Raw genomic sequence first — 17,034 nt, 5'->3', positions numbered from 1 at the left:
TTCAAATGTTTAAGGCTTTGAATGGAATGAGTTAGCACAATGCTGATGGCAAACTTCCTCTTGCTCAGACTAGACACATGAGGGGAAATATATATTCAAATTAAGGAAGGGCTTTGAATATATTTGAAGGAATTTGAATATATATTCAAATTAAGAATATATATTCAAATTAATTAGGTGAAGGGCAGATGTGCAGAAGTTTGCCTTCAGCCAGTGGGTATTTGTTTGTTGAAACAGGCTCCCATCTGTGTTGTGGAAGTGGGTAGTCTGAATAAATTCAAGGAAGAACTAGACAAATTATTACAGAGGATGGACAGGTGATAAGCTTGCTTTCTTGCATCACATTCCACTACTAATATGAATACTAATTTAATAACAAAAAAAAGAAGCTATGAAATTGTCAATCCAGACAATCTACACAAAAATTGCACAATACTGAGAAATATTTTTATATTTAATATAGAAGTTAACTGATAATGGTTATGAATTAATAATTATCACATGCCTGCTGCTTAGTAAATGTAATAATCACCACATAATGAATACTCACTACATCACTTTATAAATAAATTACTTTACTTTCATCACTTAAAACATCACACACTGCTATGACAGCTCACTTTGGAATTTACTGGTCTTTAGCAGATACATGTCCTTTAGTAATAATTCCCTCACAAAACAGTGCCAATGATAGAAGTTGATTTAAAAAGACCCAAATACCATTAGCTATTTTATAATTTTGAATTCTATTCATTTTTTTTTTTTTTTACTTACTATTTTGTCTGGCAATAGGCAACCCAATATGAAGTACATCTAGTAGTGAATTGACTGCAAGTTTCCAAGTTAATTGAGAAGGACATGAATACTTCATACTCAGTGGAATTTTTAGTGTCTAGTTAAAAATAAATGCACAACATTAGTTAGAGCTCCCTGCAACAATTTCATTAAAGTACCCTATACCTAATTACAGATAGTTAAACATCTTCAATGTACACCAATTACATATGAGCTAATCATAAAGTAGTTGTGGGAGATAGAACAAATACATGCAAATAACTCTAGAGATTTGGTGAATCATATCCCTACTCCCACATTCTTTAATGAACCAGGGGCAGTTGGTAATCAATTTCCTCCCATGTAAACATCATCTAAGGCTATTGTAGAGAACAAACACATGTGCAGATTCTTAGGGTGACGGTACAGTGTGAGTTGGGGAGAGTTATGCTGTCTGAGGACTAGAAATGAGGACAGCAAAGACAGGCCAAAGGTTGGATGATACATCAAAAATCTTGTCAACATTAAAACTGGTAAGTCTCAACTTATTTGCAACTATCTGCATATTCTGAAATCAGTATTTCTCAACCTTTTTAACCCAGTAGTGGTGGTGTCCAAAATCATGACAAATATATCAATACCCTCTGGCAGGATGCACAGTTTTTATTTCAGAAAAAGGTTTTTTTTTTTTTTTTTTTTTTTTTAAATTGTTCTTGGAGTATATTAATTCTTGTTCTTTTGCAATCTGTTTGACTGCAATACTTATATGTACTTATATTAAATACAATTTTTATTTATTTTTTGTAAAAAATTAAAAATATTTGTTTTTTTACATGTTATTTTCAATAAAAAAGAAAAACATTAATAAATATACTACAAACATAAAACTAAGTCTCTTCAATTTTCAAATTTACAAAACTGTTCAAGTATATGAAAATTAACATTAGAAATGTGCACATATTTGAATGTTCAAGTGGAGGGGGAATTCAAGAGAGGGATAAACAGAAATTGTATTATGTCTCTATTAGGAGAGATCCTAATTAACTTGACTACTTTCTTCTGGACAGAGTTTTACAGATGGCTTTAAGCCATTTCTCAAAATATGGAAACAACAATCCATTGTAGGATGGATTTGAGATTTGCACAGATTTAATAGACAGTCAAAAGAAAAATAATGCCAAAAGGACAGGAAAATAGTTTGTTTTTTGGATGAAATGGAAGTAATATTTCTTATATGATTATGTCAAGAATGGTTAATCCAAGTATTCTTATCTAGACTCACATTTTTATTTGAACTTATATTTGTTGACAATGAGTGCAGGTGCAGCAGATTATGTTGGGCAACAAATTTAATTTTTTCTTCTGCCACAAGAATATAAATAAGTGATTCCTACAGATTTCTTGGCATTAACATTTGAATTTGTAATCAGAAATTTTCTATCATATAAAATACCTGATTAAAAAAGTAACAGAAGTAATAAACTGTTATTAATTTCAATGGATACACACAAACGCACGCATGCGAAAGATACTTTTTCAGATTTTGCCCTCTAAAAAAAAAAATGTTGTGTCAAAATTTTGTTTATAAGAATAGTCCTGCTGTCTAGACATGGCTGTCAAGAGCATTTTCAAAGTTTAATATCATGAAGAGATAATCTGAACTGAGCTCTCACTGGCTGAATATTCTTTTACAGTCAGCACAGCTGTAGATGATTGTCAAAATGTTAAGCATGACTTGAGATAATTTTGTGTGAAAATTTGAAGTTTCCTTCTACACTTGTCAGTTCCTCAGTTAAGACTACTGTACAGCAATTTTCTTCTTTCATAAGAGCTTCTTGCAGGTGACCGCTATGAAATTGTTGGAACTGATACAGAAAAATATCTATTGCTTTATGTTTTTTTATCTTCAATGATGCCAAGAAGTACTGGAAAAATGTTAACATAAAAATTTCAAATTTGAAAATGATCCACTGCCAAGTGATATTTGTGCTACTTTGGCATTTATACTTTGGCAGCTTGAAATTGTCGGAAATTGTGCACCATGTAGTAACAGTGCAAAAAGTACTTCCTTACTGAACAAAATAATAGAATCCTCTCCTCTTGTTTCAGATTTTCCACAACCTTGGCAGTGGACTGCCTATAACCAAGTCAGAATCACTCCAGATTCATTCTGTTATGATAATGAACTTCCAAAATTGATATGGAATATTTAATAACTATTGTTCTAACAAATTTAGACAAGAGATCTTCAATATATCAAGGAGTAATGACCTCACTAAATGGATGTGAGTCACATTTAATTGATGAACTGTGTTTGGGTTTTCAAATGATGACACAACATTAACGTGGAACAAGCAAAATACCTTATTCGAATCAGCAGAAAGGAATATGAACAGTCTTTCTACATGTGTGAGAGCAACCTGCCTAGGGTTATCAGCTTGATTGGACTGTTTTGGATTGCTTGCACCAGAAGTTTGTGATTCCAAAATTCTTTTCCTTGGGAGTTCCATTAACTTTTCGTTTTTCAAAACTTTTTTCGGATCATGAAACTGAATATTACATTTTGATACGAGTCAGTACTACTGATTGCCTGTTGTATTTTTCAATTTTGTATCTTTGAGAAGTGCTCATATTGCTTTCCCAAAGACAGGAAACATCTATATACATGATTCAAAACCTTATTTACTTCAGTGGCATTCTTTAATCAAAAATGTTAAAAACAAATATTCATTCACTTTCAGAGGAAGGACAACAAATATTCATTTGCTTTCAGAGGAAGGTATGCAGCTCCCCCTTTTCAGCACAAAAATTTGTCATCTGATTGGTACTACCTATTACCACCAAGTGCTCGATCTCTTTTAATACCCTTGCTACTGTAGTTTTTAGATTTACCATAACAGACACATCATCAACACTATGTTCCAGAGCTTTATAAAGGAATTCCACATGCTTTTTGGTTGGTCAGAAAATTTCCAATATTTTAGTCTATAGAGTTATCAGGAAAGGTTACCATGGTGGGATATAGCTTGGTTACTGCCATTGGTATCAATCTCAAATGACATATTTTTCAAATCCATCACAGCCTATTCTTTTTTCTCTCTACCCAATTTCATTAACAATTTCTGCTGTTTATGTTCTTCCACAATCACTCATTTTGCTATTTCACTATCTGGAAACAATTTTTTTAAAAAAGTGCCTGCATCATCAGCATAGCTCAAAGGAAGGTTATGTTCTATGATAAATGATGCAAGAATTCAGCAGATATGTCGCCACATGTGTAAAGCCACTTTGGATGTTTGTTCTCAGAAACAAACAAGTCTGTAGTATTCCTACTTCAGCTTAATTGAAAACTTTTCCTTTCTGCCAAGTTTAAGTTTGACTTCACCACAAGTATCATATTGACATTATGTAAGATTAAATTTAATGCAGACACACATTGATAAAGAAATAAATGCTTAAGTTAACAAGACAAAATATACATACAAAATTCACATGATATTTTTAGACATATCTATTCAAGTACAATCACACTACAAACTCAAGAACCAAACATCTGAAAGCATAACAAAGTCAGACAAAGCAAGTTTCAACTTCTGAAAGTCAACTTTGGTTTTATTTTATAACTAGTCTGCAACTATTGCAAGCCAGTTGTGATATTCTTTGTTACTGTCCTAAACAGTCTGAGCACATTTCTTAGAACACCAAGGTTTCAATAAAACAAATAAATAATGGTTCAGAGCAAAATGAGAAAGGATTTAATTTCTATAATACTACTTTCAGTGATGCAATTGGAACAAGTATTAGTATTAAAAGATTTAAAACAGTAGTCCAACTATGGAAAAAGAGGAACATAAATCCTGTTATAGTTCATATACATGGCATCAAGAAATCTACTGCGAACCAACATAAGCAGGAGTTGAGATGTGGCGCCCACACCACATGGAGAAATGCCACCTGGTCTGTGACACCACACCACAGGGAGAAATGTCCAGTCTGTGACAGCCAAATCCTCTGCTTGCACCTTCACGATGGTGGGACTGTTAGTAATCCTGGGTATAACCTCCACGCACAAGTACATGGTGGGTGACCACCCAGATGTGAACCAACGTAAGCAGGGGTCGAGGTGAGGCACCCACACCACATGGAGAAATGCTGCCCCTCTATGTTACCAGGCAGTACTAGGTGGTAGATGACTCTCATCAACCAGTGCAATACCACCACTTTGCTTATTGGAGGCTTGAAGTGGTGGAACTCACATTTAGTCTCTAGAGCTAAGTTCCGGTCAACCCTTCCCTATCTATTCCATCATGCAGTATGATTAATGACTTATGAGGTTATAATGAACATCGTAGTGAGATCCAATATTCCTTACATTTCGAGGATACAGCTCTAAAACTGTGTTCGCAGGCTGGCCGCTAGTTAGTATACCGGACCGGACCTATTGGTAACTATCTAGGAGGCTTCTGGATCAGCTACAGTATAATCTTGCTACCTCTACTCTGCCAGCTAGTGACTGGAGGGAGTCTGAGTAGTGTGTATGCGGGGAGCATTGTCAAGGCCACATTATGTCAATGATCTGGGTATATTCTTACCATGTGTATGCTATATCCACAAATTTCATTACTTCATACAGCATGTCCCACCCACTTTTTCTTACTATTGAATACACCATGAATTGTCAAACTAATAGAGCAAGCTTATCTGAGAAAAGATCTAAACCTCCCAAGCACTTTCTAATTCATTTCACAAATATACGTGGTCTCAATTCTAATCTCAACAATGTCCATTTCCACTTGCAGTCTGCCAAACCCCATGTACTTTTTCTGACAGAATCTCAGTTATCGGTTGATTCAAATACTGCTCATCTCAGATGCCCAAATTATTCGCTGTATGATTCCTTTTGCCTCAAAGGTGCTACTTATGCATATGTCCGTTCTGATATTCCCTGTCAAAGACTTGACAATTTGGAATCTCCTCTCTTTCATCTTCTATGGCTTAAAATCTCTCTACCTCATTGTGTCAAATTCATCTGTTGTCTCTACCGTTTTCCCAACTCCACTAATCACTTGGAGCTCTTTGACTTCCTCTCTTTGCAACTTGACTTTCTCCAGTCCAACTTTCCTAACAGTGAGGTCATTTTCCTTGGTGATTTTAATGTTTATTATTATTATTATTATTTATTATTAGCTATATGGTGCAAGGAAGCCTGTGGCTTATGCTGCACCAGCCAAAAAAAATTCCCCGAGTTACCCTGAGAGAGAGAGAGAGAGAGAGAGAGAGATAAGTAGAAGGAAATCACCAAGAAAAAGAAGAATAATGATATCCAGCTCAGGACCCTGGGTGTGCCAAGCCCATACTCACCAGATGTGAGCCCCTGGGGTTATTCACAACTCCAGCTGGCTTCCGTTTTCTAGTCAAACCGACCCAGCTGGTCGAGATGCTGAGGCTTTTGCAATTACCAATGACCTTGCACAGATTGTTCATTTACCTACAAGAATACTGGACAATCCTAATCATACAGCCAAATTGGCGCCTCCATAGCCAGGTGGGAAGGAGCAGCAGTGGGTAGCACACGCTTCTTGATTAGACCGGGGTTTGAGCCCGTCACCACCAAATATGGAGGATGTGGAAAGGTCAGGGAATGACCACCGCATATCCTGAAGCAATATGGCCTTAGTTGCTAATGCTTCTAAAAACCAAATAACAACAACAACATACAGCCAACACGTTTGATCTTTTTCTCACAAACAACCCTTCTAAGTACACGGTCGAAGTGAGAGGTCCTTTAGGCACTTCAGATCACAACTTGGTGTTTGTCTCTTCTCCAATGGAGCCTTTATCTCATGGCTATAACCAACCTCTTGTTGTTTGGCATTACAAGAATGCAAAATGGGATGACCTGCGAGATTGCTTTTCTTCTTTTCCTTGGTCGGATTACTGTTTCAAAACTTCTGATGTCAACGTTTGCTCAGATCGTGTCAGTGAAATTATTCTTGCAGGAATGGAATCCTTTATCCCACACTCCACCTTAAAATGTCGTCCTTTATCTAAACCTTGGTTTTCCAATAAATGTGCTAAGGCCGTTGAAGACAAGAATGTTGCATATCGTAATTGGCTTGTTTCTAATTCTTCAGTTTCATTTTCTGCCTACACCAAAGCTTGTAACAATTGTAAAGCAGTCATTAATCAGTCCAAACTAGAGTTTGAACAGGCTAAGAGTAGAAACTTGCTTCTTGCACTAATGGTAGCCGAGCATTCTGGTCTCTTGCCAAACCTATTGGCCGCAACTTTTGCCCATCTCTGCTCCCACCTCTGTCCAAACCAGATGGTTCTGTTGTCACTTCAGCCAAGGAACTTGCCAGTGTCCCATTTTTCTTCCAACTCATGTATTAATGATCTTGGTAAAACACCTCCCACCATTCCCAACACGCTCTATTCAATGCCCCCTGTGATCTTCCGTCAAAAGGATGTCAGAAGGATTTTGATGAATCTTGATGCTAAGAAAGCTCCAGGTCCCGATGGTATTTCTCCACTTGTTCTCAAAACCTGTGCTGCTGAACTTACTCCTATTCTTTGCCGCCTTTTTTCACTTTCTTATTACAAAGGCGTTTTTCCTTCTCCTTGGAAATTTGCTCATATCCAGCCAGTTCCTAAAAAGGGTGACAAATCCCTCCCATTCAATTATCGTCCCATTGCAATTACTTCTACTCTTTCTAAAGTAATGGAGAAATCAATTAATCGCCAACTCTTAAACTACACAGAAACCTTCCGTCTGATCAACGATTGCCAATATGGATTCCGTCGGTGTCGATCCACTGGTGATATTCTGGCTTACGTTACCCATTTATGGACTAATTCAATGGAAAGATTTGGTGAAACACAAGTAGCTGCTCTTGACATCTCAAAGGCTTTTGATCGTGTTTGGCATAAAGGTCTTCTAAACAAGCTTCCATCTTATGGTTTGCCAACTGTTTTTAGTAATTGGTTATCCAGTTTTCTCTCTGATCACTCACTGAGGGTGATGGTAGATGGCTCTCTGTCTTCTAACTTCTCCACTAATGCCGGTGTTTCCCAAGGTTCAGTTCTTTCCCCCACTCTTTTCCTCTTGTATATTAATGACCTTCTTCCATTGACTGGAAATCCTATCCATAGTTTTGCTGATGATAGCACATTGCATTCCACTTTCCATTTTGAAAAACCTTGCCATGCTCAATCAGCTTCAACTTCTCGAATATCTGCTACCAATTACTTAAATGCCGATCTTCAGATAATTCTCCAGTGGGGCAAAGATAACTTAGTTGATCTCAATTCTTCTAAAACTCAGTCTTGTCTTATATCTCACAAAAAAGAATTCTTCTGCTCCTATGCTTATCTTTGGTGACACTCCGATTTCTAGGCAAGTTGATATATCTCTTTTGGGGATTACCCTGACTTATAATCTCTCTTGGCACAAGCACATTACAAATATTGCTTCCTCTGCATCTAAAAAACTTGGTTTTCTCTTTTGCACTCTGCGTTACTTTTCTTCCAAACAGCTGCTCACTCTGTACAAATTGCAAATCCATCCTACCCTGGAATATTGTTCCCTCCTCTATGGTGCTGTCCCCAAAACCTCTCTCAGGTTTCTAGATTCCATTCAGAAGAGAGCAGTTAGGTTAATTAATGACTCATCTCTAACAGAGTCTCTCCACTTCCTGTCTCATAGACATACTGTTTCTGCTGCATGCCTTTTCTACAGTTACTTCCACGGGCACTGTTCTTCTGAACTGGCTTCTATAATTTCCGCTCTCTCTTTCAAAACAGTCCAAACACGTGCCGCCACCAGCCAACATCCATTTACTGTCCAACTTCAAACTCACAGAACCAACTTTTCATCTTCCTCGTTTATTCATTCAACTGCCGTTTTCTGGAACATCCTTCCTTCATACGTATTTCCTGAAAATTACAGTCTACAGAAGTTCAAGTCCAATGTCAGCAAATATCTTATTTCGTCTTCTCAACCTCCAACCCAAGCATAGTACTAAGTACTATAGGCTCTAATACCTCTCGTGTTTGGAGTTTACATAAAAAAAAAAAAAAAACTCTGTTGAATCAGCACTGCTATGGTTCCAGAATAATGGGTTACCAGCAATTCCTCATCAATTAATTGGACATTGTGCCCCACATCATGGCCACCATAAGTTCCTGAACTTATTACCTGACCTGAACTTTCTTTCTTTGAATTTTTAAGAAAATCTATATGCTGCAGGTCAATTGGCATGCAGCATTCAGATTTGCATATTTGCTCACGTAAGTCTGTAAACAGCAATCACTTGTGTGCCATGCATAATCATCCTAGTTTCAATGGGTTTAACTCTCTTATATGCTTTGTTAAATTATCTGAAAAATTTATTAAAATTTAACACATTGTTCATGATTCCTTTCCAATACCTGCTGACTTTTAGAAATTAAGAAGGGAACGCATATTGACCATCCTTTCCAATTTAGTCAAAAGTCAAAGCTTTTGACTAAATTGGAAAGGATGGCAGGCATGCTTTTCCTTTTGGGCACATACACTTCTATATTGGATATAACACCAGAGATAGCACCGTTCATATTTCTTTACAATGCAATCTTGCAGAGAAGTGATGTATATTCCATTGCACTACACAGAACATTATTAAAGGATGGTTGAGAACAAGCAACATTGATGTATAACAATTTTCTATGAAATGAAGTGTGGAGGCATGCTCTATAACCATGAAAATGCTCAACTGTTTTAGATGGAATGTTTTCCTCTATCCTTTATCTTACTTTATATTTACTATTACAAACGGAGAACATACTGAAGTATCTTAATTACAAAGACAGAACTGATGTTGTTGTAGTGGGATTTAAGAAGTATCAATGACTAAACCATATTGCTCTGTGTACTGTCTGCAAACTGTGTGGATTCTGTGGTCAATTTTCTGTTTGCTGGATGAAAAACCACACTACCCTTTCCCGAGACCAACTAACTCAGCCACATTGTGAAAAAAGCTTGCTTTCTTGCATCATGTGCCTCTACTAATGCTAAAAGCCCATAAAAATTCTCATATCATTGACAGGACTCAAACTCAGGTCTTTTGCACCTGGTGTGGGGAGGACAGCGATTCCACCAACTGTGCTATCCATGACAATAAGACAAAATTGTTGTCTTTCAAAAAAAAAAAAAAAAAAACAGCAAACCACCAAACTAGTATAACATACTTAAAGCAACAGTTAACCAAAGTTACTCAAACATTTAAAATAAAAAATGAAATCATAAAATTAAAATAAAAGCAAATTTTAAACCACTGAACTATAGTTTCGTAGTTTAATAGTGTTCCTTTTTCACAATACTTTTTTACAGTATATTGCAACAGAGAAGCAAGATATCACAATTATGCATGTATCATGTGTACATAATTAAGGCTCCATCATACACAACTGCATAAATTTCAAATCTCTGTTGCATTTTATTTTACCACAAATTATAAATTTGTAGTAAAATAATTTAACTAATACATTTTTTCATTTAATGTTAAAAGGTAGCTACTACAATATAAATATAAACAGTAATCTGATACCTACCCTGATGATGGAATGAAGGACCTGACTTTGGATGACATTTTGTTGTTTGGCAGTTTGTTGATACAGAATTACCACCATCTCTAGAGCTTTCTCTCCAAAAGGAACAAAATTCATTGTTACCCAGTCAGTCTGAAAGAAATTAATATTAGTTGAGGTAAAATGATGCAATAAAATCAGACTTACTTAGAATCAGCCTAAAAAAAAACTCCATTACTTAATTCCAGCAAAATTTACATAAGCCCTTTAATGCAACAATATTAGGTGACAAGTGGTTTCGATGGTTAATAGCCATTTGGTTGAAATAATTTTTTTATATCCAGCCTTTTCCCCATCTCTACATGCAGTACAAGTCAGTCATTTGAGGTTATGACAGGTACAAGATGAGACTCAGCATTCCTTACATTTTTAAGGTACAACTTTTAAGGGTTTTCACCAGTTATCCACTAGAGAGTCCACTAGCCTGAGGACTCTCTAGTGGATAACTGGAGAGTATCTGAGTAGTTCAAAAGTTGAAGGAGGAAAAGGCAATGGCCTGCAAGGGGCCACATTATGTTAAGGAGTTGAAAAATCTTCAAATACTTATCTGCAAAAAAGAAATAAAGTGCCCAAAAGCTTCCTAATTAATTTCACAAATATACATTGTCTCAGTTCTAATCTCAATGATGTCCATTTCTGTGTACAATCTTTTAAGCACCAGTTATTTTTTTTTTAAATACAATCTCAACCATCAGTTTCCTTGACCTTTCTCATTTGCCATAATTACCTGCATTATGATTCTTTCTGCAAAAAGTGCTATCATGCTCTGATATTCCTTGTTAGAGATCTGTAATCTGGTATTTCCTCTAACTGATCTCCTCTGACTCACAATTTATTTACTATATTCCATAAAATTCATTCAATGTGTCTATCACTTTTACGATATTACTGATTAGAGAAAAACAAATTAATGAGAACATGAGATAAACATTATTCTCCCCCACACTGGCTTGTATTATGATATGATTGATTGTTCACAATGTAGTGGCTTTGTCATTACCATCCATTTGGAATGGTCTGGGTTTTAATACCCATTACACACTGGAGGAATTTTTAAAAGGCTGTTGTTAACCAGTTTCTGAGGGTTTGTCACCCAAATTTATTCCAGATTTTTTTATTCCACAAACATGCAGGACCAGTAAACAAATGCAACTTACAGGAAAAAATAACACAATCCCTGTTTGCCAATAAGTATTATAAATTGCCATTACACTAGGTCTGATTCTATACTGCTAGGGACAAAAAACTAAAAATTGAAAGATGCCCCTTACTTGCATTACCAAATGTATCTACTGACAGATTAATAAACACTCCCCTCCACAGAACTATTGTTTTGGGAATGAGGCTAGTAAAACCAAATGTTGTATTTACACGCATAGTAAGAATATGCATTATATAACCACTGAGTTCCTAAACACTATTAATGACTTAATTTTTGTTTCAATGAAAATGTATACATTTAATGAATCTCATAATTAATGCCCATTGTGTAGGATCTTTTTGTACTATATGGTGGACTTTAAACACAAAAGGATCAATATAATTAAAAACAACAAGTGATCAAAGTAGTGGTATATTATATATGAAAATAGAATTATACTTACTATGACTTGCTTTATGCTTCCCATTGATCGTATTCTCAACTTTCCATAAGGAGGTGCATTACATGCATAACAGGTAAACACTAATAACTGGTTAAAAATAGCAGGAATCATAGCCTTTAAGTTTTCACTTACATCCAATGCTTCCTAAAAATGAGTTGTAAAAAAAAAAATACTGTATTAAAATTGGATGGAGAGAGGGAGACAATTTAACTCACAAAACTTCTTTATAGCTCTCATTTGTTAAGCAGTATATGTGGATTTGCCGAAGTGCATTCAAGAAATAATTTTATATGCATATGTAAATCTATTTGAAATTTCTCATAAGTTAAAACATATCTATTAATGCTTAAATAATACTTGAGTACATATAATACACAATACACATTTTATATGGGACTCAATTTATATATCCTTTGACATGATATTCTTTAAATTATGGATATGTATACACAGCAGAACCTCACTGTTGTTAAGTTCAGACACTTAAATTAAAAATATACAAAGCGTGGCTATTAAATAATGAACGAACAAAATAAATAAATAAATATAAATAACTATTCTGTACCTTATAAGTCATCCCGTTCAAAATAATTGCCTTCGGCTTGCACATGCTCTTTCATACATTTATTCCAAGCACAGAAACATTTCTGAAAGTTATCTTCTGTGAGCCCTTTTAACACTTTGGTTGTTTTTTTTTTTAATGTCTTCAATGGACTGAAAATGAGTTCCCTTAAGTATAATTTTCAGTTTAGGGAAGAGAAAAAAGTCACAAGGGGCTTTTTTTCTCTTCCCTAAACTCTGGTGAGCAGGACACATGTTCACACACAGAGAATTGTTTTTTTTTTTTGGCCAGAAACTGGTAAAAAGATGTTATAAAGGAATTTTGCTTGCAGGGAAAAGGAAGCGATTGTCCTCTTGTAAAAGGCAATGGTCAAGCCACACCTTGAGTACTGCATACAGGTCTGGAGGCCTCATTTTAGGAAGGATGTAGAGTTGCTGAAACAAGTACAGAGAAGGGCAACAAGATTGGTGAGGGGAACAAAAGGGTGCTCTTACCAAGAAAGACTTAAGTTCTGCAAATTGCAGCACCTGGAGAGTAGGCACCTGCGAGGTGATCTGATTGAGGTGTATAAGGCCTTGAATGGTTTGAGCAAGCTCAATGCTGATGGGATTCTTCCTCTTGTTCATATTACTTACCTGAGGGGACAAATTCAAATTGAAGAAAGACAATTGTAGAACAGATGTGCAGAAATTTGCCTTTAGCCAAAGGGTAGTTGATAGTTGGAACAAACTTCCATCTGTTGTAGTGGAGGTCAATGACTTAAACAAGTTCAAAGCAGAACCAGACAAACATTTGGAGTGAATGAATGGGTGAAATGGGAAGGTTTATTTATTTATTTTTATTTATTTTTTTGGCTGATGCTATATAAGCTTGCTTTCTTGCATCATCATCATGAATTTCATCTGTCTGTCTTTGTTGTTGTCTTCCAGGTTTTTTCTAGCTCCTCTTGGGTACCATTCTGTTATTTTCTTAGTCCATCTGTCATCATGTCTTCGAGCTATGTGTCCTGCCCAAGACCATTTTAGTTCTTTAGTTTTGATAAGAATGTCCTTTACTTGAGTTTGCTGCCTAAGCTGGGTGCCTCCGTAGCCAGGTGGGAAGGAGCAGCAGTGCGTAGCACACGCTTCTTGATTAGACCGGGGTTCGAGGTTCACCAAATAGGTTCGAGGTTCACCAAATACGGAGGATACGGAAAGGTCATGGAATGACCACCGCATATCCCGGAGCAATATGGCCTTAGTTGCTAATGCTCCTAAAAACCAAATAACTAACTAACTGCCTAATCTGTGTGTTTTTCTTCTTATCTAACAGTCTGATTTCCAATATAATTTGTTCCATTCTTCGCTGTGTCATTCTCAGCTTCCCTTCCATTCTTTTGGTGAGTGCCCAAATTTCACTTCCATAAGTCATGGTGGGGAGTATACATTAGTTCATTATTTTATGTTTCAGACAAATTGGGATATTGCTCTTCAGTATGTGACTATATCATGCATCATATGCCTCTACTAATGCTAAAGATAACATATTGTGTACTCCGAATTTTTTTATTCACTGATATTTTCATCCATTGATTCCAGGCAAAATACAAGACAGAATGGTAATGACATAAAAATTGGACTTTACAGATCCATACCAACAGTATTCCCCAATTTAGTAATTTAATCATATCTGCTCAAAACTAAGTAAAAAATTTAGAAATGCTCACTGAATTAAAACAAAAACCAGACTTTCAACATGGACAGTATGCTAGGGAGTGGACTACTAAAGGAAATCCTCAGTCCTACCTATTTAGTAAGAACTCTTATTGAATCCTAATGGCAGGATTCAGTAAGACTTTCTCCTTTTTTAACCAGCTGTTAAATGTTACCATAAATTGCCCTCATCTTGTCTCACAAATAAACTTCAATGCACTGACAAGAGCTTTAAGAAACCATCCGCTGCTAAAACCATCATATGCAAATTATGGATACTATAACAGGACTGCCAGATCAATCAACAGAGCAAACTTGGAGATGTTCAATACCCCTGGACACTTCAAGAGACAACAGAAATTGCTAACACACCTGTTACCTGAACCTTAAAATTGATTTTTCTCTTGATTTATGACTCTGATTCTGTAATGTGTAAAGAAATACCAGTGTTCATTTTATCTCATACCTTTTCATTTCAGTCTGGCTGATCCCTCCTTTCATTTTTATTTTTACTTGTTGATATCTACTAACTGTTTTGTCTTCACTTTAAGTACATTTACTTGTTTTCCCCTTGGAAATTAATATTCCAAGTCTCTGTTTTGAAGCTGTGTAATGATGCTTTGTGGCAGCACCCTCGGGAATGTTTGACTGCTGTTTTTGTAGCTTTTTAAATAAATAAATAAACAAATAGATAGAGAGAGAGAGAGAGAGAGAGAGAGAGAGAGAGAGAGAGAGAGAGAGAGAGAGAGAGAGAGAGATGAGAGAGAGAATGAGAGAGAGAGATGAGAGAGAGAGAGAGAGAGAGAGAGAGAGAGAATGAGAGAGAGAGAATGAGAGAGAGAGAATGAGAGACAGAGAATGAGAGAGCGAGTACAGGAAGGATACATCAACATACATCCTTAAAAGTTTGAAATCAATGCTTCTTCAGGATTTTTGTTTATATTTAAATAACACAATAGCAACTGATCTGACCACTCATAAGCATGAAAATGTAATTGGTGAAATTTTTAAGCCAGATATAGCAAATGTGTAATGCAAGAGATGAAAAAAAAAAAAAAAAAATGGTAACTTAAAGCCCAGATTAATAAACACATAGTGATGACATCATGGCAATTGTAGAAAAAAAAAGGACACCATCATACCACCAAACTAACACAGCATACAAATGCAGAAATTAATATTATACCTTGCAGGGTGCAATTATGATATCCAAGTACCAAGGGATACCTTAATTAAAATAAACTAAAATCACAAAATTAAAAACAAACTAAACTGACAACCAACCCTAGTAATGCAAACATGCAACTCCTGACCCACAAAAGTAAAGCACCACATCCACAATAAATAAAGATAAGGAACCAACAAGGGCTACTTCTTTACAGAAGTTCATCTCATATTTTAGTCACTGACTGCTATCCAGCAAAGTGTCAACAGATGTCTCTATATAATTCAGGTACAAGGTGGAAAGTAACGAACAATCTGAAAAAAATATATAAATATAATGTATGCTGCAACCATCTCTCTGTTATTTAAATGAATAAACACAGCAAATAACATGAAAATTCTAGACTGGCTCCACAAATCAACAGAACTAAACTAAATGTTTAGTTTAGTTTACCCTCATTTTAGGCAGGATGCAGATCTTCTGGAACAGGTGCAGAGAAGAGTAATGTGATTGGTGAAGGGAATTAAAGGATGGTAGTAGTAGTGGCATGTGATGCACGAAAGCAAGTGTATGAGCATATATGAGTGTATTATGTAGCATCAGTGAAAAAAAAAAAAAAAAATACAAAACAATCCCCTCTAAATGTTTGTCCAGTTCCTCCTAAAATTTAGTTAACTATCAACTTACACAATGACAGATGGAAGTTTGTTCAAGCAATTAACCACCCGCTGGCTAAAGGCAAATTTCCGCACATCTATTCTACATCTGTCCTTCTTCATTCAATTTATGCCCCTTAGGTTTGTAACCTGAACAAGTGGAAAAATCCCATCAGAATTCAACATGCTCAACCCATTCAAGGCCTTATATACACCTCAATCAGATCACCTTGCAGGTGCTCAGTCTCCAGCTGCTGCAATTTGCAGAACTTAAGTCTCTCCTGGTAAGAGGATCCCTCCATTCCCCTCACCAATCTTGTTGCCCTTCTCTGTACACACTCAAGCAAATCTACATCCTTCCTAAAATGAGGCCTCCAGACCTGCACACAGAACTCAAGGCATGGCCTGGCCATTGCCTTATACAGAGGAACAATCACCTCCTTTTCCCTGCTAGCAAAATTCCTGTATATCATTGACAACACCCCATGACCTGCCCTGGCAGCCTGTCTGCATTGCTCAGAAAACTTCATATCTGACAGCACAATTACTCCCAAGTCTTTTTCATTTTCTACAACCGTAAGTGTAGTACCACACAGTTGGTATGTTTCTCTGGGGTTACTTCTACTCATATGCAGTACTTTGCATTTTTCAATGTTAAACTTCAGTTGCCACTTCTCAGCCCATCTGCCCAAAGTTTCTAGATCCTGATGCAGTAACACACTGCCATTACTGTCATTAACAACCCTGCCAACCTTTGTATCATCTGCAAACTTCGATACTAAGCCTGATATGCCTTCATCGATATCATTGATAAATATACAAAACAACAGTGGACCCAACAGCGAACCCTGTGGGACTCCACTAATAACATTAGTCTATGAAGAGCAGCACCCATTGATTACCACCCTCTGTCTTCTTCCACTCAAACATCCTTTTATCCATTGTAGCAACTTAC

General features: G+C 36.1%; 1 protein-coding gene across 3 annotated transcripts in view; it reads right to left on the bottom strand.

Annotated features, from left to right (window-relative positions):
- mon2 (Mon2 homolog, regulator of endosome-to-Golgi trafficking) overlaps positions 1–17,034 on the bottom strand; it is a 273,966-nt gene that overhangs the window by 36,253 nt on the left and 220,679 nt on the right. For all 3 annotated transcript variants that reach the window (XR_016548096.1, XM_090389771.1, XM_090389772.1), the window contains 3 exons: positions 12,006–12,149; positions 10,366–10,494; positions 775–892 (listed from right to left, as the gene is read on the bottom strand). Coding sequence is in view for 2 of the 3 variants with exons in the window: in XM_090389771.1 (XP_090245897.1) it covers positions 775–892; positions 10,366–10,494; positions 12,006–12,149 (391 nt within the window). In the remaining variant the exon portion in view is untranslated. The remainder of the gene's footprint in view (positions 1–774; positions 893–10,365; positions 10,495–12,005; positions 12,150–17,034) is intronic.

Source organism: Mastigoproctus giganteus, chromosome 2 (assembly GCF_048544385.1).
Source record: "Mastigoproctus giganteus isolate SK-2022 chromosome 2, ASM4854438v1, whole genome shotgun sequence".
Taxonomy (NCBI): Eukaryota; Metazoa; Arthropoda; class Arachnida; order Uropygi; family Thelyphonidae; genus Mastigoproctus; species Mastigoproctus giganteus.
This window is presented reverse-complemented; position numbering and strand designations above follow the sequence as displayed.